The sequence below is a fragment of the Perissodus microlepis genome, chromosome 17 (genome assembly GCF_051167445.1).
Source record: "Perissodus microlepis isolate ML-2025 ecotype Zambia chromosome 17, ASM5116744v1, whole genome shotgun sequence".
Taxonomy (NCBI): Eukaryota; Metazoa; Chordata; class Actinopteri; order Cichliformes; family Cichlidae; genus Perissodus; species Perissodus microlepis.
The window spans coordinates 19,318,727-19,346,443 of NC_140477.1; the positions used below are offsets into that span (position 1 = coordinate 19,318,727).

General features: G+C 38.9%; 2 protein-coding genes across 4 annotated transcripts; both read left to right on the forward strand.

Moving 5' to 3' along the window:
* The first annotated feature begins 1,612 nt into the window (after positions 1-1,612).
* Positions 1,613-14,528, forward strand: LOC146369500 (acyl-coenzyme A thioesterase 1-like). Of its 3 annotated transcripts, none has more exons than XM_084910851.1 (11): positions 1,613-1,820; positions 4,852-5,057; positions 5,676-5,775; positions 8,035-8,219; positions 8,657-8,817; positions 9,854-9,973; positions 10,103-10,188; positions 10,257-10,350; positions 10,462-10,542; positions 10,702-10,843; positions 13,059-14,526. In XM_084910851.1, exons 2-11 carry the CDS (start codon positions 4,865-4,867, stop codon positions 13,181-13,183), a joined length of 1,287 nt encoding a protein of 428 aa, XP_084766977.1. In that variant the 5' UTR covers positions 1,613-1,820; positions 4,852-4,864; the 3' UTR covers positions 13,184-14,526. The 3 variants fall into 3 exon arrangements, with proteins under 3 accessions (XP_084766977.1, XP_084766978.1, XP_084766979.1); XM_084910852.1 differs by lacking the exon at positions 1,613-1,820 and adding an exon at positions 1,863-2,136 and having other exon boundaries at positions 13,059-14,527; XM_084910853.1 differs by lacking the exon at positions 1,613-1,820 and adding an exon at positions 2,932-3,083 and having other exon boundaries at positions 13,059-14,528.
* A 7,581-nt stretch (positions 14,529-22,109) lies between these two features.
* Positions 22,110-26,632, forward strand: echdc3 (enoyl CoA hydratase domain containing 3). Its single transcript, XM_084911050.1, has 6 exons — positions 22,110-22,313; positions 23,186-23,307; positions 23,382-23,479; positions 24,065-24,265; positions 24,879-25,057; positions 25,650-26,632. The coding sequence occupies exons 1-6, from the start codon at positions 22,123-22,125 to the stop codon at positions 25,801-25,803; spliced, it is 945 nt and encodes a 314-aa protein (XP_084767176.1). The 5' UTR covers positions 22,110-22,122; the 3' UTR covers positions 25,804-26,632.
* The last annotated feature ends 1,085 nt before the right edge of the window (positions 26,633-27,717 follow it).

Sequence of the window (27,717 nt, forward strand, 5' to 3'; positions counted from 1 at the left end):
TATGTATGTTTGCACATTTCAATAAATCATTGCACTTATTTCCTCTTTTCAAGAGTTCAAAAGTTTTGAACAGTACTGTTTTATAGTAAGTAAGTATGATATAATATATATATTAGATCTAGAAGCGGCACAGTGATGGACTGCATAGTTTCAATATGCAGAAGTAATACTGGTCCACATAGAAGAAAAACTCAGTGATTAAAGGTGGGTCTTAAACTGACAGGTCATCATAAAAATGTAGTTTTATTTTTCTGAAATATTTTCTGTCGGGGTAGAAAAGGAGTAACAGTGCGCTGATACTTCACCCAAATCTTTGGAAAAGCCACACAGCAAAAAGAATTATGCGGGGAACAGCGCCCTCTGGAGGTTATAAGGCGGAACTACAATTTATATCTGGTATTTGGTCAAGTGGTGAGTTTAAACATTCCGTGTTTAATAGGGGACACCACTATTAATGAAAAACTTTAAATACTTAGCTATTATTTGATAATTTAAATAGTAAAGACTGTGTTACCTGTTTGGAAACAAAACAATGTTTTAAAACTGCTAGCTGCCATTTGAGTGATTCGAAGGTAAAAGTCACATGGGTGCTCATATTCATGTAAGGGTGACTGCTCCTGTCTCGTTAGTTGGAAGACCAGACCAGGGAACAAAATGTGTATTAAAACAGATCACTGGTACATAGAAAGTGGCATACAAAAAACCTCCAAAACAGCAAAGTTTGCTCACACACAACAGAAGAATACCTTGTAGTTGGTGTTGCTTTAATCCCTGGAGATTTACACAACATGTGGGCGGAATTTACAGAGGAAAGTATGCGGGTAGAGTTTAAAGTCCACCAGAGAGGCCAGGTGCACCTGCAGACTCAAACTCTGTGCTTTCTGACCACTTTTTTTTCTGAAAGCAATGAAAATCTGCTGGATTAAAAGCCTTTTTGTGTTTTCACATGTGCCCTTACTTACGAGTTTTCCATGTCTGCAGGATATTATGATGAAGTGGATCTCTTCCACTCATTTCCACATTAATCCTCCTCCTTTTTATTTCTGACTCCACTAGAGTAGCTAAAAAACATATTTATTATTGGTTATTAAGACTCATTTCTCATTTATCTCAGCAGACGCCCATTTGGGAAGAATGCATTACACTGAGAGTTGCTGTTTTATACACTGTAGGTTATCTAAACTACAGGAGAAGTGCAATGTTCTTCAAGACATTTCTGCTCTGTTGTTCTGCATTTTTGCCTTTGCTCCTGTGAATGTTACTCCTAAGCTATTACATTAGGGATATCCGCTGCCTTTGACTTCACAGAGACTTTCTAGAGCCTGATCTTTGGCTCACATACTCATGAATATTTTGAACCTTTGGCCATGTTTAATATAAATATCCACTGTTCTATGGCATTTAAGAAAATATGGAAGAACATAAAGGAGGATGAAAGGCCTTACTCCCCTGGCAGCCCTTCAGTGTGCTGAAATCAGAGTATATGTTTGTAAATTATCTATTACCCTGTCAGGAGTAAGTGTTCTTTCCTCCTGCATGTGCATTTACAATTTAATGTACAAATGTATAGTCTACGCCCACGTGTGACACCCCGCCTTAAACCCCGCCTCCTCTTCCTGGCTGCAGTCAAGGGATCCAGTCGGTGTCCATTACTTTAGGCCTTTACTAAAATTCATGAACAACAGGGAGAAGCGGTGGAAATAATCGTCAAGAATAAGAGAGAGAAACTCGTCTCCACAAAGCGAACAGGTGGACCTTTGTCACACCCTGTTGGAACTAATTCAGGAGAAAATCGTCTCTTCGTGGTGTTCGTTTCGAAGGTAACAGAGGACAGCGGTTATTTTTACATGTGGTACTTGAACGCAGCACACTTCTATTAAACCAGTAGTTCCCAAACTTTTTTTGCTGGGCCCCCCTTTGTTTTACAAGAAAAATATCCCCCCCGCGCGCTCACGCACACACACATCCTCCAACCACATACACCCATATTTTTCTCCATTGCGGTACAACAAGTGTTTGTGAACTAAAAATCAAGAATGTGGGATACTGTTTGTCCGTGATTTGAAGAGCCCAGCGCTGCTCCCGACGCAGGGACAACCAATTCTGCAGGGGAGACCTACCTTGGCACTTGTGCAGGTGAAGCCAAAGGGAAGATATGCTTAACCATATTTTCTAGTCTTTGGCTTAGAATGAAATTGGCTTGTAAACATATTCAGCTATGCTTCATCTCCTGCTTTGCGCTTGTGTAGGCGCCCCCCCACACTTTGGGAAGGTCTGTATTAAACTGAGATTGGTTTTTAATATAATTAGGGGAGTTTACTTGGGTGGTGGCCCAACCGCTGACTTTTAGGGTGGAGTTGCACGCTGGGTCTTGGGGTCCTGGCTGCATTCGGCTAAGCTAGCACGTACCTGCAGCCGGACTTTAACAGATAAAACGCTACCTTCAAAAACAGTTTTTACCACCAAGCCATACGACACCTCAACCACAACACTTAAACACACACAACACAGCACTCAGAAGCTACCCTGCAGCTTCACAAGTACTCTGTTTAATCTGCACTGGTCACTCCACTTTATTGTCATTGATATTTATATTTAAAAGTGCAATACTGTAATTTTCTGCTGCTCATTCCTGTGCAATATCCCATCTGCCCTCCCGTCATATTTCTTTTCAAGATTTTCTTATTTAATCACCAGTGTACATATATTTATAGATACATATATATTTAGTCATCTTTTCTCTTTTACCATGTCTCTCTAATATTTTGCTCCTTACTATTTTTCTATTTTCTTTATTATTTTATTTTATTTTATTATATTTTCTCCTACTGTATCATGCTGCTGAGTGACTGCTGCTCGTCAAACACATTTCATTGCAATGTTGACCCTGTGCTAACTTGCATATGACAAATAAAACTGAAAACTGAACTGAAAACTGAACCTTCAGTTAGGGTGAAAAGTTTATCGTGTTTCTACTTGTCAGACACAGAAATGAGCGCGCTGAGGTGTTTTAGCTTTAGCAGAGGGGCTCTGTGGTGTGTAAGTAGGCCTCACCTTCAGCAGCGTACTCCTACCAGCCGCAGGTGGGTTTCTGCCTGACTTCTTTCTGTTTCCAGTGCAAGAAGGAAACAGCTCAGGCTTCCATCTGTTATTGAGACAACATGACTGTGTATTTCCAGTACGATGTAGTTGGATGAGTTAAACACCTGGAGTCATCCAGCCAAAGCAATGGGTAGTGCTCAAGGGACCAGGGGCGGATCTAGAGAAATTTTCTTAAGGTGGCATGAGGGTGGCAAAGAAATCAAATGGGGTGGCAAAATCGAAGCCCTTTTTTCCCCCAAACACATGTGCAGGTGGTTACATATGGTTAAAATGATTCAAATGCAGTAAGTATACACATTTTTCATATAAATATAGTCTACAACTTAATTATTAACTTGAAATGCAAATATAAATTGTACATTTTGTAAACATATACAACTATTTATCTAAAAATGTAGCCAATACACCTGCCGTTTTTTTCATTTTGTATAAGAATTTAAAAATATTACTAAAACTAAAATGAGAGAACAATCAGGTGTCGCATTAAGATGCCCCACAAATTATGTGTGGCAGTAAAAAAAAATGGTTTTCCACCAAAAGACAGGAGAACAGCACAGGGATAAACCTGCAGGCCTGACAACAGGAGGTGTGTCACTCCGCTGGTTTTCTACTCAGTGTTTACATTGCAAATGTGCCTTTGTGACATTCATTAGTGCCCTCACTGACACACAAAACAAAACAACGACTACACAACAGAACAACTACACAACACAACACACTAAGTAAACACTCCACACTAAATGTCACAAATCTCCCACATCTAAAAACTCTCTCTCTCTCTCTCTCTCCCTCTCCCTCTCTCTCTCTCTCTCTCTCTTGCTCTGTCTCGCTGCCGTTACCGTCACTCCCAAAACTTTTCCCTCTTCCTAAACAATCAAATCCCACGTGTTGACTTATTTTTTTTAATTGGTCGACATGGTACATTTTTCCACCAATAAGAAAGAGGTGGCTTTTTTTCTTTCTTTACTGTTTTCACGCTGTACTTACAAAACGCTTAAACACACACACACACACACACACACACACACACACACACACACACACAAAAACATGATGACAGTATTTAGTAAAAAGCGTGGCTTATATATATTATCATAACTCTGGATTTACTGGCCTGTAATTAAAATTAAAAAACTTTGAAGTCCGAACTTTAAATGTGAGCTGAAATAGAGACTCAGCGTGGCTGCAGCTTGTTGCTATGTCAGCTTACATCAGTCATGTGATTTGGAGGTGCAGCGTGTCCGTGGACCACGGAGGGTTAATAACACTCACCTTCCTTCCATTTCCAGAGTGTAACATCCAACCACCTGTGTAAAAAGCGAAATTCCCATGGTGTTGTTCAAAATGTGCTCTGGCACAATCATAAACATCGCTTGGGTCCTGCTATGGGCTGAACCATTTGATGGTGGAGGGGGGGTACACTATGCAATATGTTCAGTTTTAGCATTTATATTCAGTATTGACTGTAACTACGCTCAAACTGTTAATGCTATCTTATTTTAATAAACAACACTGTCATATGCAAAACTGGGGTGGCACTTGGAGTGGCAAGGGATCATTTTAGGGTGGCACTTGCCACCCCATGCCACCCTTCTAGATCCGCCCCTGCAAGGGACATGAAGAATGCATGAAGTTAATGAACTTTGGCCATGAGTCCAGTCCAGTCCAGAACATGAACTTTGAACATGAACTTTGAACATGAACTTTACCCTGTCTGTGTTACTCAGTTGTCACAGTTTCTCTCCACAGACTGCTCTCAGCCATGACCCAGGTCGTTCCTCCGATCCTCTCCGTCACCCCGAGTCGGGCTCTGGTTGATGAGAAGTTTAAAGTGTTGGTGGAGAATCTTCCTCCGGGATGTCCGGTAACCGTCCGCTCCCTCCATCACTCCGAGGACAAGCACGACTGGGAGGCTTACGGGCACTACGTCAGTGACCACAGTGGCGTCGTGTCAGGTGGGCTTCTTTGTTTTCCTTTTTTTTAAACTTACCAATACAAAAAAAACAAACCCAAGTACCTGAAAAGAATAATAAAGTAAACCATTGAACAGATGCATAAGAAGCTGACGTTAAAAATTATATTTGTACATTCACACATAATTGCTATTATTCAAAGTCATATTTAGTTTCCCCGTTTATGAAGCAGGAAGCATTGAATCCATTCCAGCTCCTTTGGTGTAAATCAAAGTGACGACAGGTAATCTGGAGATGGATACCTGCAGCTCATTTAGGTTGCACAGGTAGTCCAGCTGAAGGCTTCCTGTGTCCCAGAGTCTGACATAATGCAACAGATGTACTCCAGTGGGATTTCTGTTATTTTTTTTTCCTCTACATAATCTTTAAATTCAACCAAATACTTTTTGGTCTTACTTTTGGTATTACTATTACTTTTATTACTTTTTTTTTTTTTTTTACATTTTTAACTAAAATCAGTGAGTGTTATTGAAAAAAGTGTTTTACTTTTGATGTTTTTGTTGCACATGTTCTATTGAACTGTAAATGACATAAAAAAATGTGTCTCACCTTTAATAAAGCAAATAAAGCGAAAAATAAATTGCCCCCCCCCCCTTGCAGTATCAGAAGATTTAAGTTATGGAGGCACATACACAGGAAAAGAGCCCATGGGTTTGCTGTGGAGCATGCGGCCCGTCCCGGGCAGCCGCCCAGGCCTCAGGTAACACATTCAATCTTCTAGTAAATCTCGTAGCATGGCTCCATAAATGACTTTTAATTACTGGATCAAAATTTGTACTCCAGGCTTTTTCCCCAGTGACATCATCGGTCTGCATTAAATCCCAAACAGCAAAGGTAGTCTGGACATACTTCTGTCCAGATGTGTTACATATCTAGATAGAAATATGTTAATTTCACGACTAATCTGCCAATTTTTCTCTGATTAATCGATTAGTCAACAATTATTTCAATAACTCTTATCACCTTTTCCTGTGGGCAAACCTCCTGTTCTAGGCTCCAGTACCTCACCTGCTCAAGACTGCCCATTTGTGAATATCAACCTGTTGTCTCATCCCACAGCAAATTAAAATAATCACTCAGGAAACATATGAATTATTCAACAGGACTCTCAGATTAAAAACGAAATAAATACAAATGTTAGGTAATAAAGATTAAAGTGCTAGAAGTATTAAAATGCTAAATGGAACCTAAATGGGTTCTGCACATAAGTTCAGTTAAAGCTTCAAATTAAATAAAAAAGATTTTATTTTCCGGTCCAAAATAAAAAGTTTCCAGATAATTCGGTTCATGAATTCACGATTGCAGTATATGCTCTGGAGTGACGCTTGCTTTTGAGATGATGTTCCCAGCTGCTGATAACCATGCTGAAGATGCTCTCGGTAATGACTTCAGCTATTTGAGACATGCAAGAGCCTATGAGCTATAAGACAGTGTAGTTACTCCTGTTTAATGGTTTACTATCACATTTCACTCATTAGCTAACAAAACTGAACTGTTTTGCTGCTCGCACTACGCTCTTTGTTAGTATTGAGTGCAGTCTTGGCAGATGATATAGGTGATACTGCCCCCATAGCTTCCTGTAGTGTATTGTAGTTACAAAATCACATTTACCTGATTTGAAAAAATAACGCATCAACAAATTTTTATAGTCGACATAATCTATTATGGCAACTAATCGTTGCAGTCGTACTGTGTTATCTGGCTTCATCGATGGATAAAGTTGTGTGTCATCTGCATAGCAGAAAAAATGCATGCTATGTCTTCTAATGATACTGCCTAAAGGAAGCATTTAGAGTGTAAATCTAACCAATGTGAAATCAGTCCCCACTTCTGGCAATTGTGGCGTGAGTGAACTTTTCAAAAGTTCCATGGCGATCTGCTGCACCTCCCCTGTCTCTGTGGCTGCCGTGCTCTGTCAGAAAATGACTAATTACTGATGCAATACCGCTTGACAGTCCATTGATTTAGCATTTAGCCTCACTCAATCCATTCGACAGCAAGTCAGCTACTTTGTTTGTTTTGTTATCTGGTTCTTAAGTGATGACGTATGAACCCTGCTTCCAGGTCCAAATTACTCTGCGTTTATTAAGGCTGTAGTGTTTTTAACATGTTTTAATGTTTTGTATCTTCTTCTATTTAATCTGAACAAGCCCCTAAAAAAAGTCAGTGATCACTTTCAGCCTCTCTCAGTTTTTGTTACCACTGTTCATTTTAAAGCTCAGTTTTTAAAGCCTTACGATGTAACCACAGCCCAGCCTATGCAGCAGTATATTGATGACTAACCTCGTATTGTGGCTGGATTATTACTACAAACAAAAAAAATCAATGGGAAGGGACATCTGAAGATGTCCATGTAGTAAGGTCTAAGATATGATGGGGCCTGATCACTCAGGACTTAATATATGAAGAGAAGGATTTTAAACAACTCTAAATGTCACAGGAACGAGAAGCTAATACAGTTAAATCTTCAGGGATCCTTGGTAGTTCTTATAAATGACGAGTCTTCCTCACACACAGAGTTCCACAGCAGGTGGCTCTCTCCATAGCAATGACAATGTATGCCATGCTTTGTGATAGTATTGCCTAAGGGAAGCAAGTATTATGTAAATAATCTAAGGAGCTTGGATTGAAAAGAGCACAGTCCAGAGATGGCAAATTATTATCCGTTGTATCTTCCCTAGGGCTTAATACCCGGGACTCACCACCATTTGATCTTAGAACTGAAGATGCTTCATGGATGAGAGGTGAAACATCTTCAGCACACCTAAAGAAGTTCAGCTGCTTTTCTTCCCAAGCTCCTTAGATTACCATGATCTGGATGACAGAGAACCTACACAGACCTCTAAAGTAAATAGTATTGGTCCTACTACAGAACCCTGTTGAACTCCATAACTAACTTTTGCTTGTGTAGGCTACTTTTTGTTTAATCTGTCAGGTAACTCATGTCATTATTGGCCAGGTTAAGGAAGATGAATGTGTGCACACCCATGCTGGTCACCATCTCGGTCCACAATGGACACGAGGGCTTCAGGGACCAGGCCCCTCTAGCCTCAGTCCTCACAGAGAGATGGTACATGGCCCCTGGCATCCAGAGGATCAGTATTAATGAGCAAGGAGTGCAAGGGACTCTGTTTATACCTCCAGGTACACCTGCAGCACCTGAAATGACACGTTTATTCTCTTAAATACATATTTTGTTGATTTTATTTTTTCAGAGTGGCTGGGGTTTTTCTTTCATAATGGTGAAATGTAAATTTAAAAAATCAGTTCTGCTTTTCCTTAAAATATATTCTCATATTAAACATGGCTAAAGGTAAAAAAAAAAAAAAATCAGCCTGTGTACAAGTAACATGTAAAAAAAAAAAAAAAGCAAAAGCTCAGGCTTCAAGCTGATCTAAATGCTGTGGCATTGAAACATGTGGGCAGGGCTTGTGTGCCTGGTGTGACCATATTAGTGAATTCCTCTCTTTCTGACAATATACAGATCCAAGAGTAGGAAAAAAATCCACCTGATGTCCGAGTTTTTAGCTCGCAAGGATGACTTGAACCAAAGTAATTTTGTCCTGTTTGTCTGACTTCAGGTCCTGGACCGTTTCCTGGGCTGCTGGATATGTGGGGAGGTGGTGGAGGGCTGCTGGAGTATCGTGCTGCCTTGCTCGCGTCTCACGGTTATGTTTCTTTGGCGCTGGATTACCTCGGATTTGACCAGGAGTCTGAAAATTTGGAATTGAAATACTTTGAGGTTTGTGTGACAGATCACCATCCAAAATTATGCATTAAGGCGTTCCAATCACTTTCATGGCCACAGGTGTATAAAATCAACCAGCTAGGCATGCACACTGCTTAATTAATAAAAAAAATGGGTTGCTCTTAGGATCTCAGTGAATTCCAGCATGGTACCATTATAGGATATCACAAGTCCAGTTGTGAAATTTCCTTGCTACTTAAATATTTCACACTCAACAACCGCAACTTAGCCATAAAGTGGCAGGCCTCATGAAATCACAGAGTGGGGTCAGCAGATGCTGTGGCACCAAGGTTGCCAACTTTCTGCAGAGAGGGGATGGCCCCTTCTTGATCCTACGTGACTGTGCACCAGTGCACAAAGTAAGGGCCATAAAGACATAGAAGAACTGGACTGGCCTGCACAGAGTCCTGGCCTCAACCTGAAAGAACACCCCTGGAATGAATCGGAGCGAAAACTGTGAGCCAAGCCTTCTTGTCCAACATCAGTGTCTGACCTCACAAATGTGCTTCTGAAAGAGTGGTCAGAAAATTCCCATTGTCCCCTCTGACCATTAGACTTTTCTCCAGAAGGCATTTGTCTTGTCCATGTGGGCAGCTGCAAATTTCATTTCTTGGACTTGGACCCATTCTTTCCAGTATTGGTCAATTCAGTGAGTGCTGTCAAACAAATCCGTTTTAGGCTGCAAAGATAAACTATCAGTTGTAGTTAATCATGATAACTTACGAGAAGTTAAAAGGTCTTGACTTTGTCGAGTTAAAGGACACTGGAGAACTTTCAGGTCCACTTAAAAAGATTGAAGTGAGTGTATGTATGTATAGAAAACCCAAAATAAATTCAAACTTGTGCACCCATTTATTATTGTTTAAAGTCACGCAAGTTGTTCAATGATTCAACTCTGGCAAAAGAACAGTTCAAAGAATTCATTAAAAGCCCAAAATTACTCTGACATTCATGTCCATGATGAGTGTTTGTAAACTCCTCATTACATCTGTACTTATTATGTAATATTCTAATATTCTGATCTCTTCAGACGGCGTTTAATATTATTAAGGACCATCCTCAAGTGATGCCAGACAGAGTTGGAATTTTTGGTCTTTCCCTCGGTTCACTTGTTGCTGTCACCTTGGCAGCCTACAGCACCATTATCAAGGTCAGAGTGCGAGGGAAATGACTTAAATTTCCTCTTCTTTTACCTTTAAAGTAGACCTTAACCCACTGACCTCTTTCTTACTCCAACTGAGGTATAAATCAAATTTTGTAATTTGTCATTTCATTCCAGCCTTGTTGTATTGTTTGTATCAGCTCCAACCACTATTATCCAGCACAGGGGAGCACAGTCGCATCCAGGTTTGAAGGAGTAACCAGGTGGGTCCGTGTTTGTCGGTCCATTAAATTATTATTGCTGTTTCGTAATTACTAATATGTTATGACAGGCAGCTTTACAAGGCGCGTGTGAATGAGGACAACCAAGTGATCTGGAAAGATGTTGGTCTGGAGTTCATCACTGACCCCTCAAACATTGCCGAAGTGAGTGCTGGAATATACTGCAAACACCTGCATGTTAAATACCAATACAAGTCAGTGCTGGACCTGTTTTATTATTTGTAACATTGTTTTAAAGGTGTTTTTTGTTGACAGGTAGGCAGAATTAACTGCCCGACATTGCTGGTTAACGGCTGTGATGATCAGAACTGGCCCACAGTGGAGACGGCGGAGGATGTGAGGTCACACACACTCACACAAATGCTGTTTATGAGAGTGATGGATGTCAAGAATACTGGAAAGTTGGCAGTTCTTGTTTGAGTATTGTGAACATTGAACAAATATAAATGTGAACATTACCATACAGTTAATTTAAGGTTGACCTCTGACCCTCAGGTGGCCAGGTTGATGCGTGAAGCTGGAAAGGAACACCTGTTGAGCAGATTAGCATATCCGGACACCGGACACCTGATTGAGCCACCGTTCTCACCTCATTTTAGGGCTACGACCTTTGTCATACACAGCAGTAAAGAAAAAGGTCAGATTCCCACACCTGTACAAAGGCTTCGGCCTCACTTCCTGTTTCTTACCTGATACAGATTCTGGTCATAATAACAAAACTTCATCAAGTACTATAATACACTGCTCAAAAAAGAGAGTATAGCATCAAGTCAAACTTTTGGGATATTGACCTGATCAGTTAAGTGGTAATTAAAGACTAAATGAAGAACAGGTGTACTAGACAAGCAACAATGAGACAAACAGGAATGGCTTTACAGGTGGAGACCACGGGTATTTTATGCTCCTACATAGTGACACCAGTTACAGGGATGTTTAATCACTCTGACCTTTTGTCTTTTTAACTTTTTTTCAGTAAAACAGCTGCAGCTTTATAGCCTTTGTACTTTGTCATCAGTTAACTTTGGAGTTGGTACAAAAACCTCCAAGATTAAATAAGTGTATTCAGCATTAAGAGGGAACATATAGGGTATCACTGGGTGGTGTTGAGGTCTGAATCTGAGGGCAGCTCCTGTAATCACAAAGAGAAAAGCATCATCTCAAACTATCAAAGTTTATCCCTCAAATCTAAAATAATAAATAAATCTTGCCAGTCCTCACACACTGATCTGAAGTTCTGCTCTTAGGTTTTTTTTTACTTACCTCTGACAGCTGACATGGGAACTGTTCAACATAGGCAATAATTTATATGTTATCTAGTATAATATTAACCTTTGAGTGGATGGTGCTTTTTAAAAAGAGGTCTACAAAGATACCTGGGACTCTCCACTCTCTGATCTTAGAACTGAAGAAGCTTCTCGGGTGAGAGGTGAAGCGGCTTCAAGAAACTTAAAGAAATCCGCTTTTCTTTCCAAACTTCTTGGAGTACAATGACCTGGATGAATGAGAACCTTCACAGACAAATCTACCTCGTTTCCTCAGTGCAAATCTTGTGGAGCTTGTGTTTATCCTCAGAGCGACTGATGTCATTTAAAATTGATAAACGAGATTTAAAACGAGGGAGTAATGGACACCAAGCAGCAGATCAATCAGCATAGAAACAGGCTGTAAGCTGAAAGAGCTAGGCTGTAATAATCTGTTTCTAATGCTCTATTTTTCAAAGTAAGACGTGTGGCTTAGGTTGTTTAGAGGACTTTGTGCTGGGCATTGTCTTAAAATGGAGATAAAGAAAAATGTATTTTTATTTGCTGAGGTGGCTGTAGTGGAATCACCAATTTCTAAACTGCTAAAAACAAGTCTTTGTCTCCTAATGACATTCGGGGCATCCTGAAATCATTTATTATATCAACGTAGAACAAAACATTACAAATAAATTTACTCGAGCCTATACTCCATAACACCCGGGATTGATTATTTAATGATCTCCTCTGTGTTTGTCACAATCTTCACTGACTGCCTTTGACTGTCACTACAGTCACACCACTCGTCACATCGTGAGGGGAGGATATTTGGTCATTTGAGCAGATCGGTTGCAGGACTATATTACTGAGGTACACGGGTACCAGTCCATGTGCGTCATTAACTCTGTATTGAATGCAAAAAGCCCAAGTGCTCATTAAAACAAAACGTTTGCCAATAAAGTACTCTATCCATTGATCCCTCCTTTTAAATATGTTAAATCGCATCAGTCAGGGTAAACACAAACTCCAACAGATTTGTGCTGAGGAAATGAGGCATACTTGCTTATTTTGTGCTGAATATTGTGAAACTGATTATCACCAGTTAATGTGGGCGGATTCCTGATTTTATGTTACAAAAACACAGATCTTTTTTTTCCCTTTTTTAAAAAAAACAAACCAAAACAATAATTTCATTGTTGTATGAATGTAATTTTGATAGATATATATGCATTTGCACAAGATGGAGACCTTTTTATTCCAGCATCTTTAATAAATCAAACCATATGACACACTGTCGGATAGATGACCATTCAGTGAAAATAACGAATCAACACGTGAGGCATCATTCTGAACACGGAGAGTAGAATACGTAAACAAATCTAATCGGTTAAGGTAAAAACCTGAGCACTGACTACTCATCTTAGCTAGCTAGCTAATGACATTAATTACTGATTCGCTTACAAACACACATTTAACTTAAGAAAAAAGTGCAACGGTACTGCTGGTCCTTCCTTCGATAAGTCCAGTTTGCTGCAGAAAACGTCAGGCTGACAATGGACCGTTCTTTATTTGTAGTTTGACATGTGTGTGTGTGTGTGTGTGTGTGTGTTGCAGTGCTATTACTGTGGGGAGGGCAGACCAAACCTCACTCTGATGCTCAGGAGGACTCCTGGAGGAAGATTTTGAGCTTTCTGCAGTTTCACCTGTACTGTGGCCCAAGTCTCAAAGCAAAGATATGAAAAAGGTGCATGATGCTGCTCAAAAAATAAATACATCATGTGCCTTTTTCAACCATCCATGAATTCAAATTTTTATGGTGGGACATCAACCAAACTGTTTTTCTTGATTTGTATCTAAAAAATAATTTAGCCCATTTGAGGCCCCTTTGTTAAAAGCCCACTTTCCTCTGATTGGCTAACTTCTGGAAGCCAGCTGAGGGGTAGCACCCATAAATTTGTTAGACAATGTATGTTACAGATTTTTACAGATATGTATAATTTTCCCTGTTAACTAAAAATAGCTCACTTGCTTCCCAATAGAAAACCTGTTTGGTTAGATTTATAAAAAATTATGATGTTTTTGGGTTAAATTGTTATGGCTGAGTTTTGGTTTCCCTGTTCCCACGGCAATGCAATTCAAATCATGCTCTAATATGTTACAATAGCAGCACTGATGCCCAGATTTGACATATTTGACAACATAGGAAAACACGACAAAAGTTAGAATATATTTTTAATTTGGATTTTTTCGAATTCCATGGATTAGACATTTTATAATTCAAGTGGCAAATAACAATGAGTCTCATCTGTGTTTTGTTCTGTAAGATCAACAACCTACAGTGTTAGGTTTTGTATTGTTGATTGTCATTTATGCTTAGAGTTTTATAATTAGTTTTAGATTGGTAGAGGTTTGATCCTTAATAGTCTGCAAACTTTGTGTGCATTCCAGAGCACTCTGGGAGCATGGGAGAGGTCGTACCTTGTCTTATTGTTTTATGGTAGGATAAACGTAGCTATATCTGTTTTAGGCTAAGTGCCTTTTGTTTAGATGAACTGCTGGACTTCCAGACCAGCAGGTTTAGGGAAGTCATTTATGGGGTCACACTCTGACCCCCCCCACACACACACACACACACACACAGGCAAGGTACTCTTTGTTTGTATGTAGACGTCATATGTTAATGAACCTATGTATATTCATGTAACCTCAATAAAAGAGCAGTGTTATGGGGGAGCGGACGAGAGCGACTGGGGTCAAGCGAAGGAACGGCACTTGTCGTGGTTCTCTCCCTCATGCATGAGTAACACGAAGAACTTTGCCTACTTGGTGTTTAATGCTTTTTGCTGTGTAGTTGAATTGTCCTTAACGTTCCAGCGAATAGGTTTATGCTACAAACCTATCATACAGTATTAGAGAGAAAACCCCAGCTATCAAACTATCCTGTGTGAGCAAGCACTGGGCAACAGTGAGGAGGAAAAACTCCCTGTTGACAGTAATCCAGATGGTGGATGTGCTTATTGACATATTATGTGCTGTCTCCCTCAGTAGATTCAATTCAATTCAATTTTATTTATATAGCGCCAAATCACAACAAAAGTCGCCTCAAGGCGCTTAGTCGCAATTAACAGCAACATTTAGATGCTGTTAAATGTTTTAGTTGTTATTATGCATTAAACAGTGTTTGTTGATCTTGAAGCTTCATTCACTCATAGGTGTTTTTTATTTTTAATACAGGCCTCAATGTCTCTTTGTGTATACTTATATACTCAAATAACACCAAAAAAACAACAACCTGGGGGCTGGCTTGGCCCTCGATCTTGACACCAGGAACTGACTTCCAGTGAAAGCTTTCGCTAATGTCATGTTCCTTGATATACAAATGCCAAGTAACTCATCAGCCTCTCAGAATACTGAGAAATGTTAATTCAACACCAGTGAAATTACATTTATTTTTATAAAATGTGATTACAGTTTAAATATGGAGGGCCCGGAGTGTCAAAATGAATTAATTAAATACGCCATTAAATAATTGTTTCATTAATTAATTAAAATTATATTTCAATGAATATTTTAATGATTAAATGCCCATTCATTTTATTTAAAACATTTAATAAATTATTTATTCAAATTTAATGTAATTAATGACACAATTCATTACGTATTTAATAAATAACATATTGATTATTTATTTTACATTTTTATTAATTATTGAAACATTTAATTGTTTAATGATGTATTTATTTATCATTTTGCACTTCTGACCCTGCCGCTATGTTCTTGAATTTATTTTATCTGTCAGCCTCACTCGTCAAAGTCTAGATAATCAATTGCTATGACCTCGTGGTAGTGTGGACTTGGGGCAGCCAGGTATCCCAGAATGCATTTCAAAACACAAGCAGCACTAGTGGTGGTGTCTAAAATGTAAGTTTTATTAGGGCAGGTTGTCAACATAGAACATGTTTGTAGTGCTCTGATGTTTTCAGTCGCTAGCTTTGCTAACAGTCAGCTGACAGAGTGTACCGAGCTCACAGCCCCGGGACGTTTTTCGGTACTCAAGTATGCAAGTCTGTACCCGCGTTTTCACTAGTCCGTACTTCTGAACTTCACACGGGAGTCCAGACTTCCCGAGAAAGCAGCCCAATCATTCTACAATTGGAAGGCAGTGTACTTGATGACATCACAACTCCAGAGTTTTTACTGCCATCCCCCCTTAATTTAACTGTGATTAATATTTTCAGTTGGAAAAATTTACTTTTACATGTTATCTGTTTCATAATGTCTAATAAATGGTAAATGGCCTGTATTTGTATAGCACTTTACTAGTCCCTAAGGAACCTAAAGCGCTTTACACATCCAGTCATCCACCCATTCACACACTGGTGATGGCAAGCTACATTATAGCCACAGCCACCCTGGGGCGCACTGACAGAGGCGAGGCTGCCGAACACTGGCGCCACTGGGCCCTCTGACCACCACCAGTAGGCAACGGGTGAAGTGTCTTGCCCAAGGACACAACGACCAAGACTGTCCAAGCCGGGGCTCAAACCGGCAACTTTCTAATTACAAGGCGAACTCCCAACTCTTGAGCCACGATCGCCCCTAAGCTTCATACAGGTCAGCACAATCACTACATGACATAATAACAAGTTTGATCTCTCTTAATAAAAATGGTATAGAGCAATGCTTCTTGAATAAAAACAAACAGGTTAGGATGCTTTTATTTTTATTTTAGTAGACACTCAAACCTACAATAGACTTGGGAAAGAAGTGAACAAATATTTAAAACATAACTTGATCATTTCTGGAGCAGCCTTCAGGATCTGCACGTATTAACCTCCCGTTTCTATTGTGTCTCAAAATGTTGGCAGCAGACAGCATAAAGCCAAATAAATAAAGGTGTCACTTACAGACATTACACCCCAGTGATGCTGATAAGCCGCTTGAGTTTTTTCAGCGAAAACGTGCAGAATATTGCCAACAATCATCCCTCTTTGTGAAATCTACTTCAGTAAACCAGCGTTAATAAAGTTTTTCTTTGTTTTAAGTTTATCTATATTTCTTTCTTTTTAGTTTTTGTTTTTGTTTTCTTTAATGTTAATAAAGATACAATGTTATGCAGAGATGTACTTATAATAATAATTTTGTAGTCAAATCTATTTATAGTTTTCTTCTTCCTAAGCGGAGCGTAACAGAAAATAACTTCTTTTTTTAAGTACTTTAAAATTCATTATATACAGAGAGCAGTTTAGAACAGGATTGTTTAAGCACTAAGGGGCAATAAGAAACTACAGAAAGAGGTTGACCCTAATGCAGGTTTCTACAGTTTTAATTGTTTTGGGGTTTTCTGAAGCGTTTCTGGATATAGACTTTAGCCAGATAAATGTTATGAATTCATTTAAATGAAACTTGTTTTGTTATCCTATGAGAGGAGTTTACCATTTCATTAAATAACTGAGCCACATGTGTAATATTATCAAGAAACCAGTATTCCATGAAGAGGGATTTGTGTCTGTATAAAATGTCCTTATTGTTACACAAATTATGTTTATAGATGAGATTCCATGACAAAAAGGCCTGGTGATGAAAAGCAAATATCTTAATTGTGATTTTATCAATGTCATAATTGCATATTGTTTAGATATCAACAATGGAGGGGAGGGGAATAACATTCTAAATGGAGTTGGGCTATTTTTGTAAATATTGTAGCGAATTAATCTTAAATGTATTATTTAAATAGCTAATATCTATAAAATGTAGACCACCTTTATCGTATGCATTCATGAAAACAGGTTTTCTTAAATAATGAGTCTTATTTCTCCACACAAAGGTAAAGAGCATCTTGTCAGTGTCATTTAAAAGTTTTTTCTCCACATGGAGAGGCAGAGCTGCATATGTTAATTGTAATATTCCCTCCACTTTGGTAATCAGAACTCTTCCTTTTAAGGAGGGATCTCTCAGCATGCACTGGTTTAGTCTACTTTGAGTTTTCTGGATGATGGGTTCCAGATTTATGGATGCTCTTTTTTGTTGATCCTTGGTAATTATTATTCCTAAGTATAGCACTTCATTTTTAATTTGTATATTACAAATAGATGTACTGGAACATTCCTAATTTCACACTTGTTAATATTCAGATCTAAGCCAGAAGCTCTAGAGAAGACTTTTACAGATTCCAGAGCTGCAGAAATTTGGTTTTCGTTCTTCAGAAAAAGAGTAGTATCATCAGCCAGTTGAGTGATGATCAGATTTCTGTCCAGCAGAGAAATACTTTGAATTTTACTGGATCTAATATGGTCTGCTAAGAGTTGGGCAACTAGTAAAAAGAGTTAGAAAGAGGCAAGGCATCCTTGTCGAATGCCTCTTGACAGATCAAATCTAATCTAGGACAAGTTCCACCGCTTAGTTTCACTGAGCTATTACCATTTTTTTATAGACTGTATAGACTTTATAGTTCCGAGTAATCTAGAATGTCTAATAGTCTTTTATTGTTTGTTATCTTTTAGGCATAAAACCTGATTGTGTTTCATCTATGAAGGAATTCAGGGCCATTTTGAGCCTCTATGCTAGAATTAGGGGGCGCCAGTTATCTCAAAGTAACAGAAAATGATTGAGCAGCACTAATCCAGTGACTGTTGAAACGTTTTCCCGGTCACGTGTCCTAGAAGTCATCAAACCTGTTCTGACAAAACGTCCTACTTTGGCAAAACGTCCTACCGTAAGTAGTTTATGCACATTTCTGCTGTCACAGAGTAATTCCAGCACAAATGTAAGTAGGTATGACGGTTTGCCACTTAACTTTGCCCATCAGAGTAGGCTTGTAGCTTTCATTCATAAAGCCAGGACGGTTTGCCACTTCATTTATATAAGTATGCTTGTAGGTCACATTGTCAAAGGTAGCATGGTTTGGCACGTAATTTTAGCCGTCAGAGTATGTTTCTAGCTCTTATTAACAAAGGTAAGATGATTTGCCACTGAATTCTAGCTGTAAAATTATGCTTCTAGCTCAGGGGTGTCAAACTCCAGGCCTCAAGGGCCGGTGTCCTGCAGGCTTTATATCTCACCCTGGGTCAACACACCTGAATCACATGATTAGTTCATTTCCAGGCCTCTGGAGAACTTAAAACATGTTGAGGAGGTCTTTTAGCCATTTAAATCAGCTGTGTTGGATTAGGACACATCTAAAACCTGCAGGACACCGGCCCTCGAGGCCTGGAGTTCGACACCTGTGTTCTAGCTCATATTCACAAAGGTAGGATGGTTCGCCACTTAATTGTAGCTGTTAAAGTATGCTTGTACGTCACATTAAAAGGTAGGACGGTTCGGCAATTAATTTTACCCGTCAGAGTATGTTTGTAGCTTATATTCACAAAGGTAGGACGGTTCGCCACTGAATTTCCAGTGTTGCCAACTCCTCAGTAAGGAAAATCGCTATTGGCTGTCCTAAAAGTTGCTAGAAATCTTTTATCTGGAAATGTGCAACCTAATCCCGGTCCAGATTGCAAATGCTTAAGTACTCCTTGTGATTTTAAAACTCGAACAGGTCTTGGTATCACTCATTTAAATGTCAGAAGTCTTCTTCCCAAACTTGATTTTGTGAAAATTTGGATGAAAGAGTTAGATACCGATATTCTTATATTATCAGAAACCTGGCTTACAAAATCGATTACTGACAAACACATTGCAATAACGGGCTAAAATCTTTTCCGTTGCGACCGCCGCAGAAAGGGTGGCGGTGTTGCAATTTATGTAAAAAGCAAAAACTTCTTGCACTCAAGCTCCAACTTTTCAAGGGCTATTTTATTACCATTGTGGGCTGTTATAGTCCCCCCTCGGCTAGTAGTGAGGCTTTAGTTTCACTTAGTGAAAAACTATCTACTTTAGATTTTAATTAAATTGTGCTGGCCGGAGATTTCAACTGGGACTGGTTGTCCTCTGCCTCAGACAGTTTTAAATCCATCTGTGATTCATATAATCTCACACAACTAATTTACAGCACAACTCGTCCAAATCTTAAATGCCCAGAAAAGTCATCACTTATTGATTTATTTTTAACTAATATGCCGTATAAATATTCTCACACTGGGGTTTTCGCAAATGATATCAGTGACCACTGTGTGGTAGCTGTAGTCAGACAATCGAAGCTCCCAAAATCAAGGCCACAAATAGTTTTTAAACGAGATTTTAAGCATTTCTGTGAGCAAGCTTTCTTTCATGATTTATGGGACTATAACTGGAATAGAATCTACCTGATAACTGATCTTGAGCTGGCATGGAATTATTTTTATGACACTTTTATCAAAATTATAAATAAAATGCCCCCATGCGCAAATTTAGAGTAAAATGCAGAAACAACCCTTGGTTTTCTCCTCAGCTCTCCAGTCTACTCAAAAAAAGGGATGCTGCCTGGGCAGGCCAGAAAAACTACATCCGAAGCGGATTGGCTGATTTTTAGACAGCTCAGAAACCGTTCAACTTCCTTAATTAAAAAGGCCAAATCAGAATTCTATCTTTCAAAAACTACTAAACATTTGAACGATCCTAAAAAATTCTGGAAAATAATAAAATCTTCTTATGGGGACATAACTACAAATGAGATGCCAACTTTTGTTGTAAAAGACTCCTGCACTTATTGTTTCTTCAGGATCTCTATTTGAATCTTTATATCCAGATTTAAAACAGCTTAATCAACAAGAGGCTCTCTCTGCAACCGCTCAAACCGAATCTGTGGTCCAACTCTTCAGTTTTTCTCCGCTAAATGTTTTTGAGGTTTGAGATTTTATAGCAGAACCGATAACTTACATTTTTAATCTTAGCCTCTCGAACAGTGAGATCCCTGTAATATGGAAATCTGCCTATGTTCTCCCTTTGCTGAAAGGAGGTGATCCTTCAGATGTTAATAACTACAGGCTCATATCTAAATTGTGTGTTCTAGCAAACGTTCTAGAAAAGTTCATTAGTGAACAACTGAAAGACTTCTTGGACAAAAATTCAGTTCTTTCCCAACATCAGTCAGGATTCAGAAAACAACACAGCACAATAACTGCTGCTATTAAAGTGGTTAATGACATCGTTGATTCAATGGACTGCAAAAAATACTGTGCTGCTCTTTTTCTTGACTTGTCAAAGGCTTTTGATACAGTTGACGATGCTATTTTATTAACTAGACTAAACAATATTGGTCTATCTGTAAATGCTGTAAGTTGGTTTTCATGTGTCCATGCTGCTGGGTCTTCTTCCTCTTGTCTCCCAGTATCCAAAGGGGTTCTGCAGGGCTCCATATTAGGGCCATTGCTATTTTCTCTTTACATAAACAACCTTTGTGATAATTTGTCAAATGCAGCATTTCATCTTTATGCAGATGATACAATTATTTATTGTTTATCCCCTTATAGAACAAACCCTGCAATTTCTGCAGTCTGCCTTTGATGTAGTTCAGTCCCATTTAACTCAACTTAAGTTGGTGTTAAATCCAGAGAAATCCAAGTTCATGTTATTCTCAAACGGCAAAGAGTTGTTAGCTACGTCTCCTGAGATTAAAAGAATTCAAGGAACTGAAATTGAAATGGTCACATCTTACAAGTATCTAGGGATCATTATAGATCAGAATTTGTCATTTAAAACTCACATTCAAAGGCTGGTGTCGAAGTTAAAACTAAAACTAGGTTACTTTTTTAGAAATCAATCCTGTTTCTCCCTCCAAGTGAGAAAACACTTGATTCATGCAACTTTTTTACCTTTATTGGATTATGGTGACCTGCTTTTTATGAATGCACCTGCCCACTACCTAAAGAGGTTGGATACTGTGTACCATTGAGCTTTACGTTTTATTACTGGCTATGGAAATCGTGTACATCATTGTTCTTTGTATGCTGCTGCTAAATGTCCATCTTTACATATTCGCAGACTCTCCCATTGGTTGATCGTTATCTATAAATCTCTCCTTGGGCTGGTTCCATCTTATTTATGTGTTTATATGTGTAAAAACCACAACCAATACAACCTTAGTTCTCACAATATCATACAATTGATTGTCCCAAAAATCAGAACAGAATTGGGGAAAAAGGCTTTTAAATACGCTGCCCCTGCTTCTTGGAATAATCTGCAGAAGGAACTGAAATTATCAGAATTGGTTACTTTGGGAGAGTTTAAGTCTGTCTTAAAGGAACGAGAGAATAACTCTTTTACTCAGTGTGATTGTTTTTAATGTACTCTTAATTTGATCTGTTATTGTATATTTTACACATGTTGGTATGGGATATTGTATTTGTTTTAAATGTTATATACTTATGTGGTATGTGTATTACTGTGTTTTGACTTTTGTTGCCATGATGCCAGGTCTTTCTTGAAAATGAGATTTTTAATCTCAAGGAGATTTTTTACCTGGATAAATAAAGGACTAATAATAATAAAAATAACATCATCGCCTAATTTGCATAATTGGTCATGCTGATGTAATTGTAACCTACGCTGTTGGGGAGGGTTAGGGCTACTTTAGGGTTACTTTATGTCTCTTCCACATCGTGGAACATTTGTCGCTAGTCGCTTTTTAGAAAAAAAGTCGCTAAGGGGGTCTGAAAACTCGCTAAATATAGTGACAAAGTCGCTAAGTTGGCAACACTGTGGATTTCGTGTTGTGCGCATGCGTAGAAACAACGGGTAGACTGGTTTGTCAGGTGGGATGGATTCTCAGAACACCGGAAGTGAGCGTGAAGGCGAAGCGGCCACGGGCAAGATGGCACGGAGTGTACTGTGTACATGCCTCGGTGTGCTTCAGCTAGGCAGGAAAACCGCGCTGCTGTCCGGCGCTCGTTTCTACTCGCAGAGCGAAGCGGAGCCGCTGACACTGAAGCAGCAAAGCGACGGAATAAGGTGCAGCTAGTTACCGTATCTGGTCCCTTATACAGATGCACAACAATTATGGAGCAAGACTTTCACAACAGCAGTTTGTTGTAGTGATCCGTACAGTGCCTTAGTTTGTGTGTCAGACCAACACGTACACACAAAGTACACTCGGGATGAATATTACGTCAGTGAAAAGCGGTTAAAATGTCTGCTATTCTGAATTGGAAACAATGGGGAACATGTTTTCAGGTTACTGGTTTAATTTAAATGCACAAAAGCAACAACTTCCGTCCCAAAAGCTCGAAATCTAAATTTCATGAGCAACAACGTGAACATTATACTGTCTGTAATGTCCCTTTTTTTTTCTGTTTTTCTCCTGTCTTTACCCACTATGATGTCAACACAAAATGAAGTTTTTAAATTATGTTTACATGTATTAAGGAAAAGAAGTTCTCCAAACGTACCTGGTCCTGTGTGAAAATGTATTTGTGTCCTAAACCTAATAACTGGTTGTGCCACCATTGGTGCAGTGACTTTGTTTCTCAGCTGTTTCTTTAGATCATGGTCATCAGGCTCTATTTAAGTGATTTCTCCATTCAGCAGGTCTGCTGGTATTCAGACCTTTCTCTAAAATTATAATTTATTTGATTATCTGAAACATTTAAGTGTGACAAATGTTCAAAAATTAAGAAATCAGGAAAGGGGCAAATATCTATTTACGACACTCTACATCATCACCTTCAGCCAAATCAAAGATGGGAAATAAAAGAAAGGAAAAAAGGTGGCAGACGCCTATATTACAGAATCATTTTAAAGATGATTTCTGTAACCTTGGTGAAAATTGTTCTGAAATATGTTAAAGAAATATATAAAAAATATTTTTTTCTTCTCGTCTTCAGGAGAATAATACTAAACAACCCCAAGAAGAGGAATGCTTTGTCTCTGTCCATGCTCGAGTCTCTCCGAGAGAACATCTTAGCTGATGTTGACAGCGAGGATCTCAGAGTTGTCATCCTATCAGGTTGGTGTTTGTCTCTTACATGTGTGACAGAGAGAAAGCCAAATGCCAGTCTGACCTTGTTTTGTGTATTTCAGCCAAAGGTCCGGTGTTTTCCTCTGGACACGACCTGAAGGAGCTGACATCTGCTCAGGGTCGAGAATATCACACAAAGGTGTTTCATACCTGCTCAGAGGTCAGTTAGTGTTTCTCTGTCTTCTTGTCTTGTCATTCACTAAGACGTTTATTGATAACTTTGTGAATTAAAATGTAATGAATCATGCCATGCATATTGAAACAACTGCAAAATAAAAACAGATGTTTTCAGACAGTTTATGTGACCAAAAAGCCAAATGTGCTTAATTTAAAATAACATGAAAAAGAGACAAACTTTATATATAAGGTGGACTTTGTTATCAAAACCACTGATTGCCCTGTCAAAGATCGATCTATCCACCTCAGCTTCTTTGGTTTGTTTGTTTTGTGTTTTTACTGTGACTGCAGCTTACATGCTGACAAATCACTGTAATTTTTGCTTTGTTACAGACGCTCGGGTACAGTTCTGGTCACAAGTTTCCATCCATTCATCGTGGGCATGAATGTCATGGTTATTTTGAGCTTTGAGCTGAATTTCGCGACTTGTGTAAATCCATTATTCTCCTTAGAACAATTCAAAGAAATCACTAAAAGTCCCAAATGATGGAAACATCAGATCTCCACTATAAATATAAATATAAAGGAAAAACGTTTTAAATATTATGATTTGCGCTCTGTGCTGCAGGTGATGACACTGATACAAGACATACCTGTTCCAGTGATCGCCATGGTGAACGGTGTTGCCACAGCAGCCGGATGCCAGCTTGTTGCAAGTTGTGACATCGCTGTGGTGACGGAGAAGTCCACCTTTGCTACTCCGGGTGTCAGCGTGGGTCTGTTCTGCTCGACGCCGGCGGTGGCCATTGGCAGAGCGGTGCCGAGGAAGGTGAGAGGGCTCCTCCATTTATTTTTGGTTTTGTAGTTTCATTCGATGGAAACTTTTAGATTTTCTTCTTGTTAGGACTTGGAAAAGTTCGTTATTCACATGACCTTATGCGAAAGATCAAGATAATATCAGAAATGATCATAAACCGAAGTCATTTAAAAAACGTCTGCTTTTTAAAGGCTGTGTTTTGTTTATTCTCTTTAATAATCAATTATAACATTTTTGTTTTGAAGGTTTGAGTAATTACAGTCACCACGAGTAAATTAAAGGTCCACGAGGTCCTTTTTAAATCTTTATTTACACCCTGTCTGAGCTTGGTCTATAAATGAACATCATGAAAATTATTCAACAGAAAAGTTCTCAGTTAAACCCTGTTTTCTATGAGGCACTCATGAAAAACAGGAAGCTGTTCTCTGGAGTTTATCAGTCTGTCTGTCATTCAGCTCTGAATCACTTGAAGTCAATATCACTTTTGGATTTTGATTCTTCTAAGAGGACACATGTTCAGAACATGTGTTCTCTCTTTGGATCTACTCAATTGTGAACAAACATCCTTAGTATTCTAGTATTTAGCTCTAATCAATACACACCTTCCTTTCCTTCTTTTAAACAGGTTGCTATGGAGATGTTGTTCACAGGAACTCCCATCTCAGCCCACGATGCTTTGCTCCACGGTCTGGTCAGTAAAGTGGTGCCGGAGGAGCAGTTGGAAGAGGAAACATTAGCCATCGCCCAGCGTATCTGTAAAGCTAGCCGACCTGTTGTAGCCCTCGGAAAGGCCACTTTCCAAAGGTGAGAATTTACAGTGTGTAAACTGATAGACAGTTTCCATGACAATAATTTCATAGGAATTAGTGATGGGATTTCCGGCTCTTTTTAGAGAACCGGCTCTTTTGGCTCGGCTCACTAAAAAGAGCCGGTTGGGAGCCGAAAGAGCCGGCTCTTTTTAGTGAGCCGAGCCGAACGAGCCGGTTGTTTTGTTGCTTTAATTTATTATTAACAACAATATAAAATTATGCACAAAAGGAATTACTAATGTAAAAAAAAAGGTTTTATTTATATATGTTTCTATATAAATATATACTGTGGCCCCTAAAGACAAAACGCGTACAAACTCCAAAACGTGTTTTGGAGTTTGTACGTGTTTTGTCTCCGGGGGCCACCGTAAATATACTTTTATTTATTCACTCCACATAAAATGTAATAAATAAATCATATAATACAAAAACCAACTATCTACATTTTAACTTTTAACTATTTAAATTTTCAGCTTTTTCCTTTTAAACAAATTTAAAGTGAAACAACACAAAACACTGCAAACCACAACAAAATTAAATATAAATTAAAATATGTGGTGTTTGTTTCTGTCTGTTTCCTTCCTAAGACAAATGGCTCAAGGTCGCGATGCTGCGTATGCCACCGCATCAAAGGTGATGGTCGACAACCTGGCTCTGAGAGACGGGCAGGAGGGGATCCGCGCCTTCATAGAGAAACGCAAACCAGTGTGGAGCCATAAAGCAGAAAAAGCCCACGACTGACTGAGTTTTAGCAAATTATACAATGATCATGTGATTAATATTGACAGGAACACATGATTAGCACTCACTGGTGAGCTGAGTAATTACCACCAGCCTTCAGTGAATGTGTCGGCTGTGCTGTTTCATGTTCTCTGAGGATTTCTTCCTGTTCACCGTAGCTAAAGATGATGATGATCCATTGTGTGCCTTAAACGCTGCTGTGAGAGCAATGAGAAGGAAATACACTGTTGACTAAGATGGTGGATAACAAAATTGACATAATAGATAAATGCTGCTTTCTGTCCAATTTTAGATGGATTAAATGAGGTTAAGAATGGAAAGAGAATCTTAATGTTGAGATGAGCTACATCTAAGCTCTGTTTGCTAGACTGTAAATCCTAAACAGAAGCTGAAGTTTGAGCAGAAGTTTTCAGATCCTGGTTTAATTAGTTCTGGATTTGTAATTTGAAATAAGTAGAAGATTATAAAAATTAATAGTCTTGACACAAAACTATAATATTATAATTCAATAAGCTTGTTGAAATACAACACTCTACTTCAGTAGCTTATATAGGTATGAAATGTTGCCAGTATTTCAGTAAAAAATTAATAACAACATAACTACAACATAAATCTAAAAAATGAAGTATTTTTAGGCATTTTCTTTGTCCTGTTACACATAATCCTCACAATGAACTGATGTTTGTCCATCACCTTTTATTGTGCCAGCTTTTTGTTAAGTGGTGTTTGTGTTAGTTTCTGTTGTTTTAGTTAAAATTGTGAATTAAAATTAAAACTCTTATATGGATTTATTTACGCAAAATTAAAATCAAAGTGGTTAAAATGAAAACCTTGTTCACAAAATCAATGTGAGGCCCCTGTGGAGGAGATAAACTGTCCAATCTGTCATCAGTATGCAAAACACATATTTTCATGGTAGAGCCCACACAGGCACTGTAGCAGGATACACGCTGTACAAAAACACAACTTTTTCTCAGCGCGATCGAGTAACATGTGACACGCAGCCGGTAGCGTCACCGGGAGCTGTTTACCTGCTGGATCAGGAGCGGACGGACTGTCGGCGTCCTGTCGCTCAGCTGCTGGAGTTACCAGGGTGACAGTGATGTCACAAAGCCAGCTGCCTGCAGGTGGTCAGAGAAGTCATTGACACAGAGAGCGGAGCAAGACGTTATCAGAGTCCAGATTCGCTCATCATTCTTATTTTCTCAAGGTTTCTTTGCTGCTACCCACACAGCAAAATCAGCAGTCTTAAATTAGCAATGTCAAAATGCAATGACTCTATCAGAGTTTATAAAACACAGTTGTGTTTTATAAATTATAGCTGACAGAGGCGGTGGCTTACGACACCAACTATCCGTCATCTATAATCCAGTGCTGAGATCCCTTCCCAGACACCTTAACACCTACTCACATCCTGGCCCATTTGACCTCAGGAAATCACATGACGGGGGGCTAGGTTTCACAATGAGCTCATCCGAAATCTTGGCTGATTGTGAACTACACCCGTTTTCACACCTTGGCTCGTGTGATTAGGTAGAGGATAATTAGGGGGTCCATTGTCCGTCTTGGGGGGACACTCCACCATTTGACCCTAGAACTGAAGTAGCTTCTCGGATGAGAGGTGAAACGTCTTCAAGCATCTTAAAGAAGTCCAGACGCTTTTTTTCCCCAAGCTCCTTAGACTACGCTGACCTGGATGACTGAGAACCTTCACAAACAAGTTACAATCCAAAAAAAGGGAATTATATATTATATATGCATTCTAATTCTGAGTTTATTTATCAATTAAATAGAGTAAAATATGCACACTTAAATGTAAAAATAATGCTCTTTATGGAGTAATTTAGCCTGTAGTGTTAATCTCATATAACACTACCCAGTGTTGGTCAGTGTTAAATCCTGACTCAATTTAGA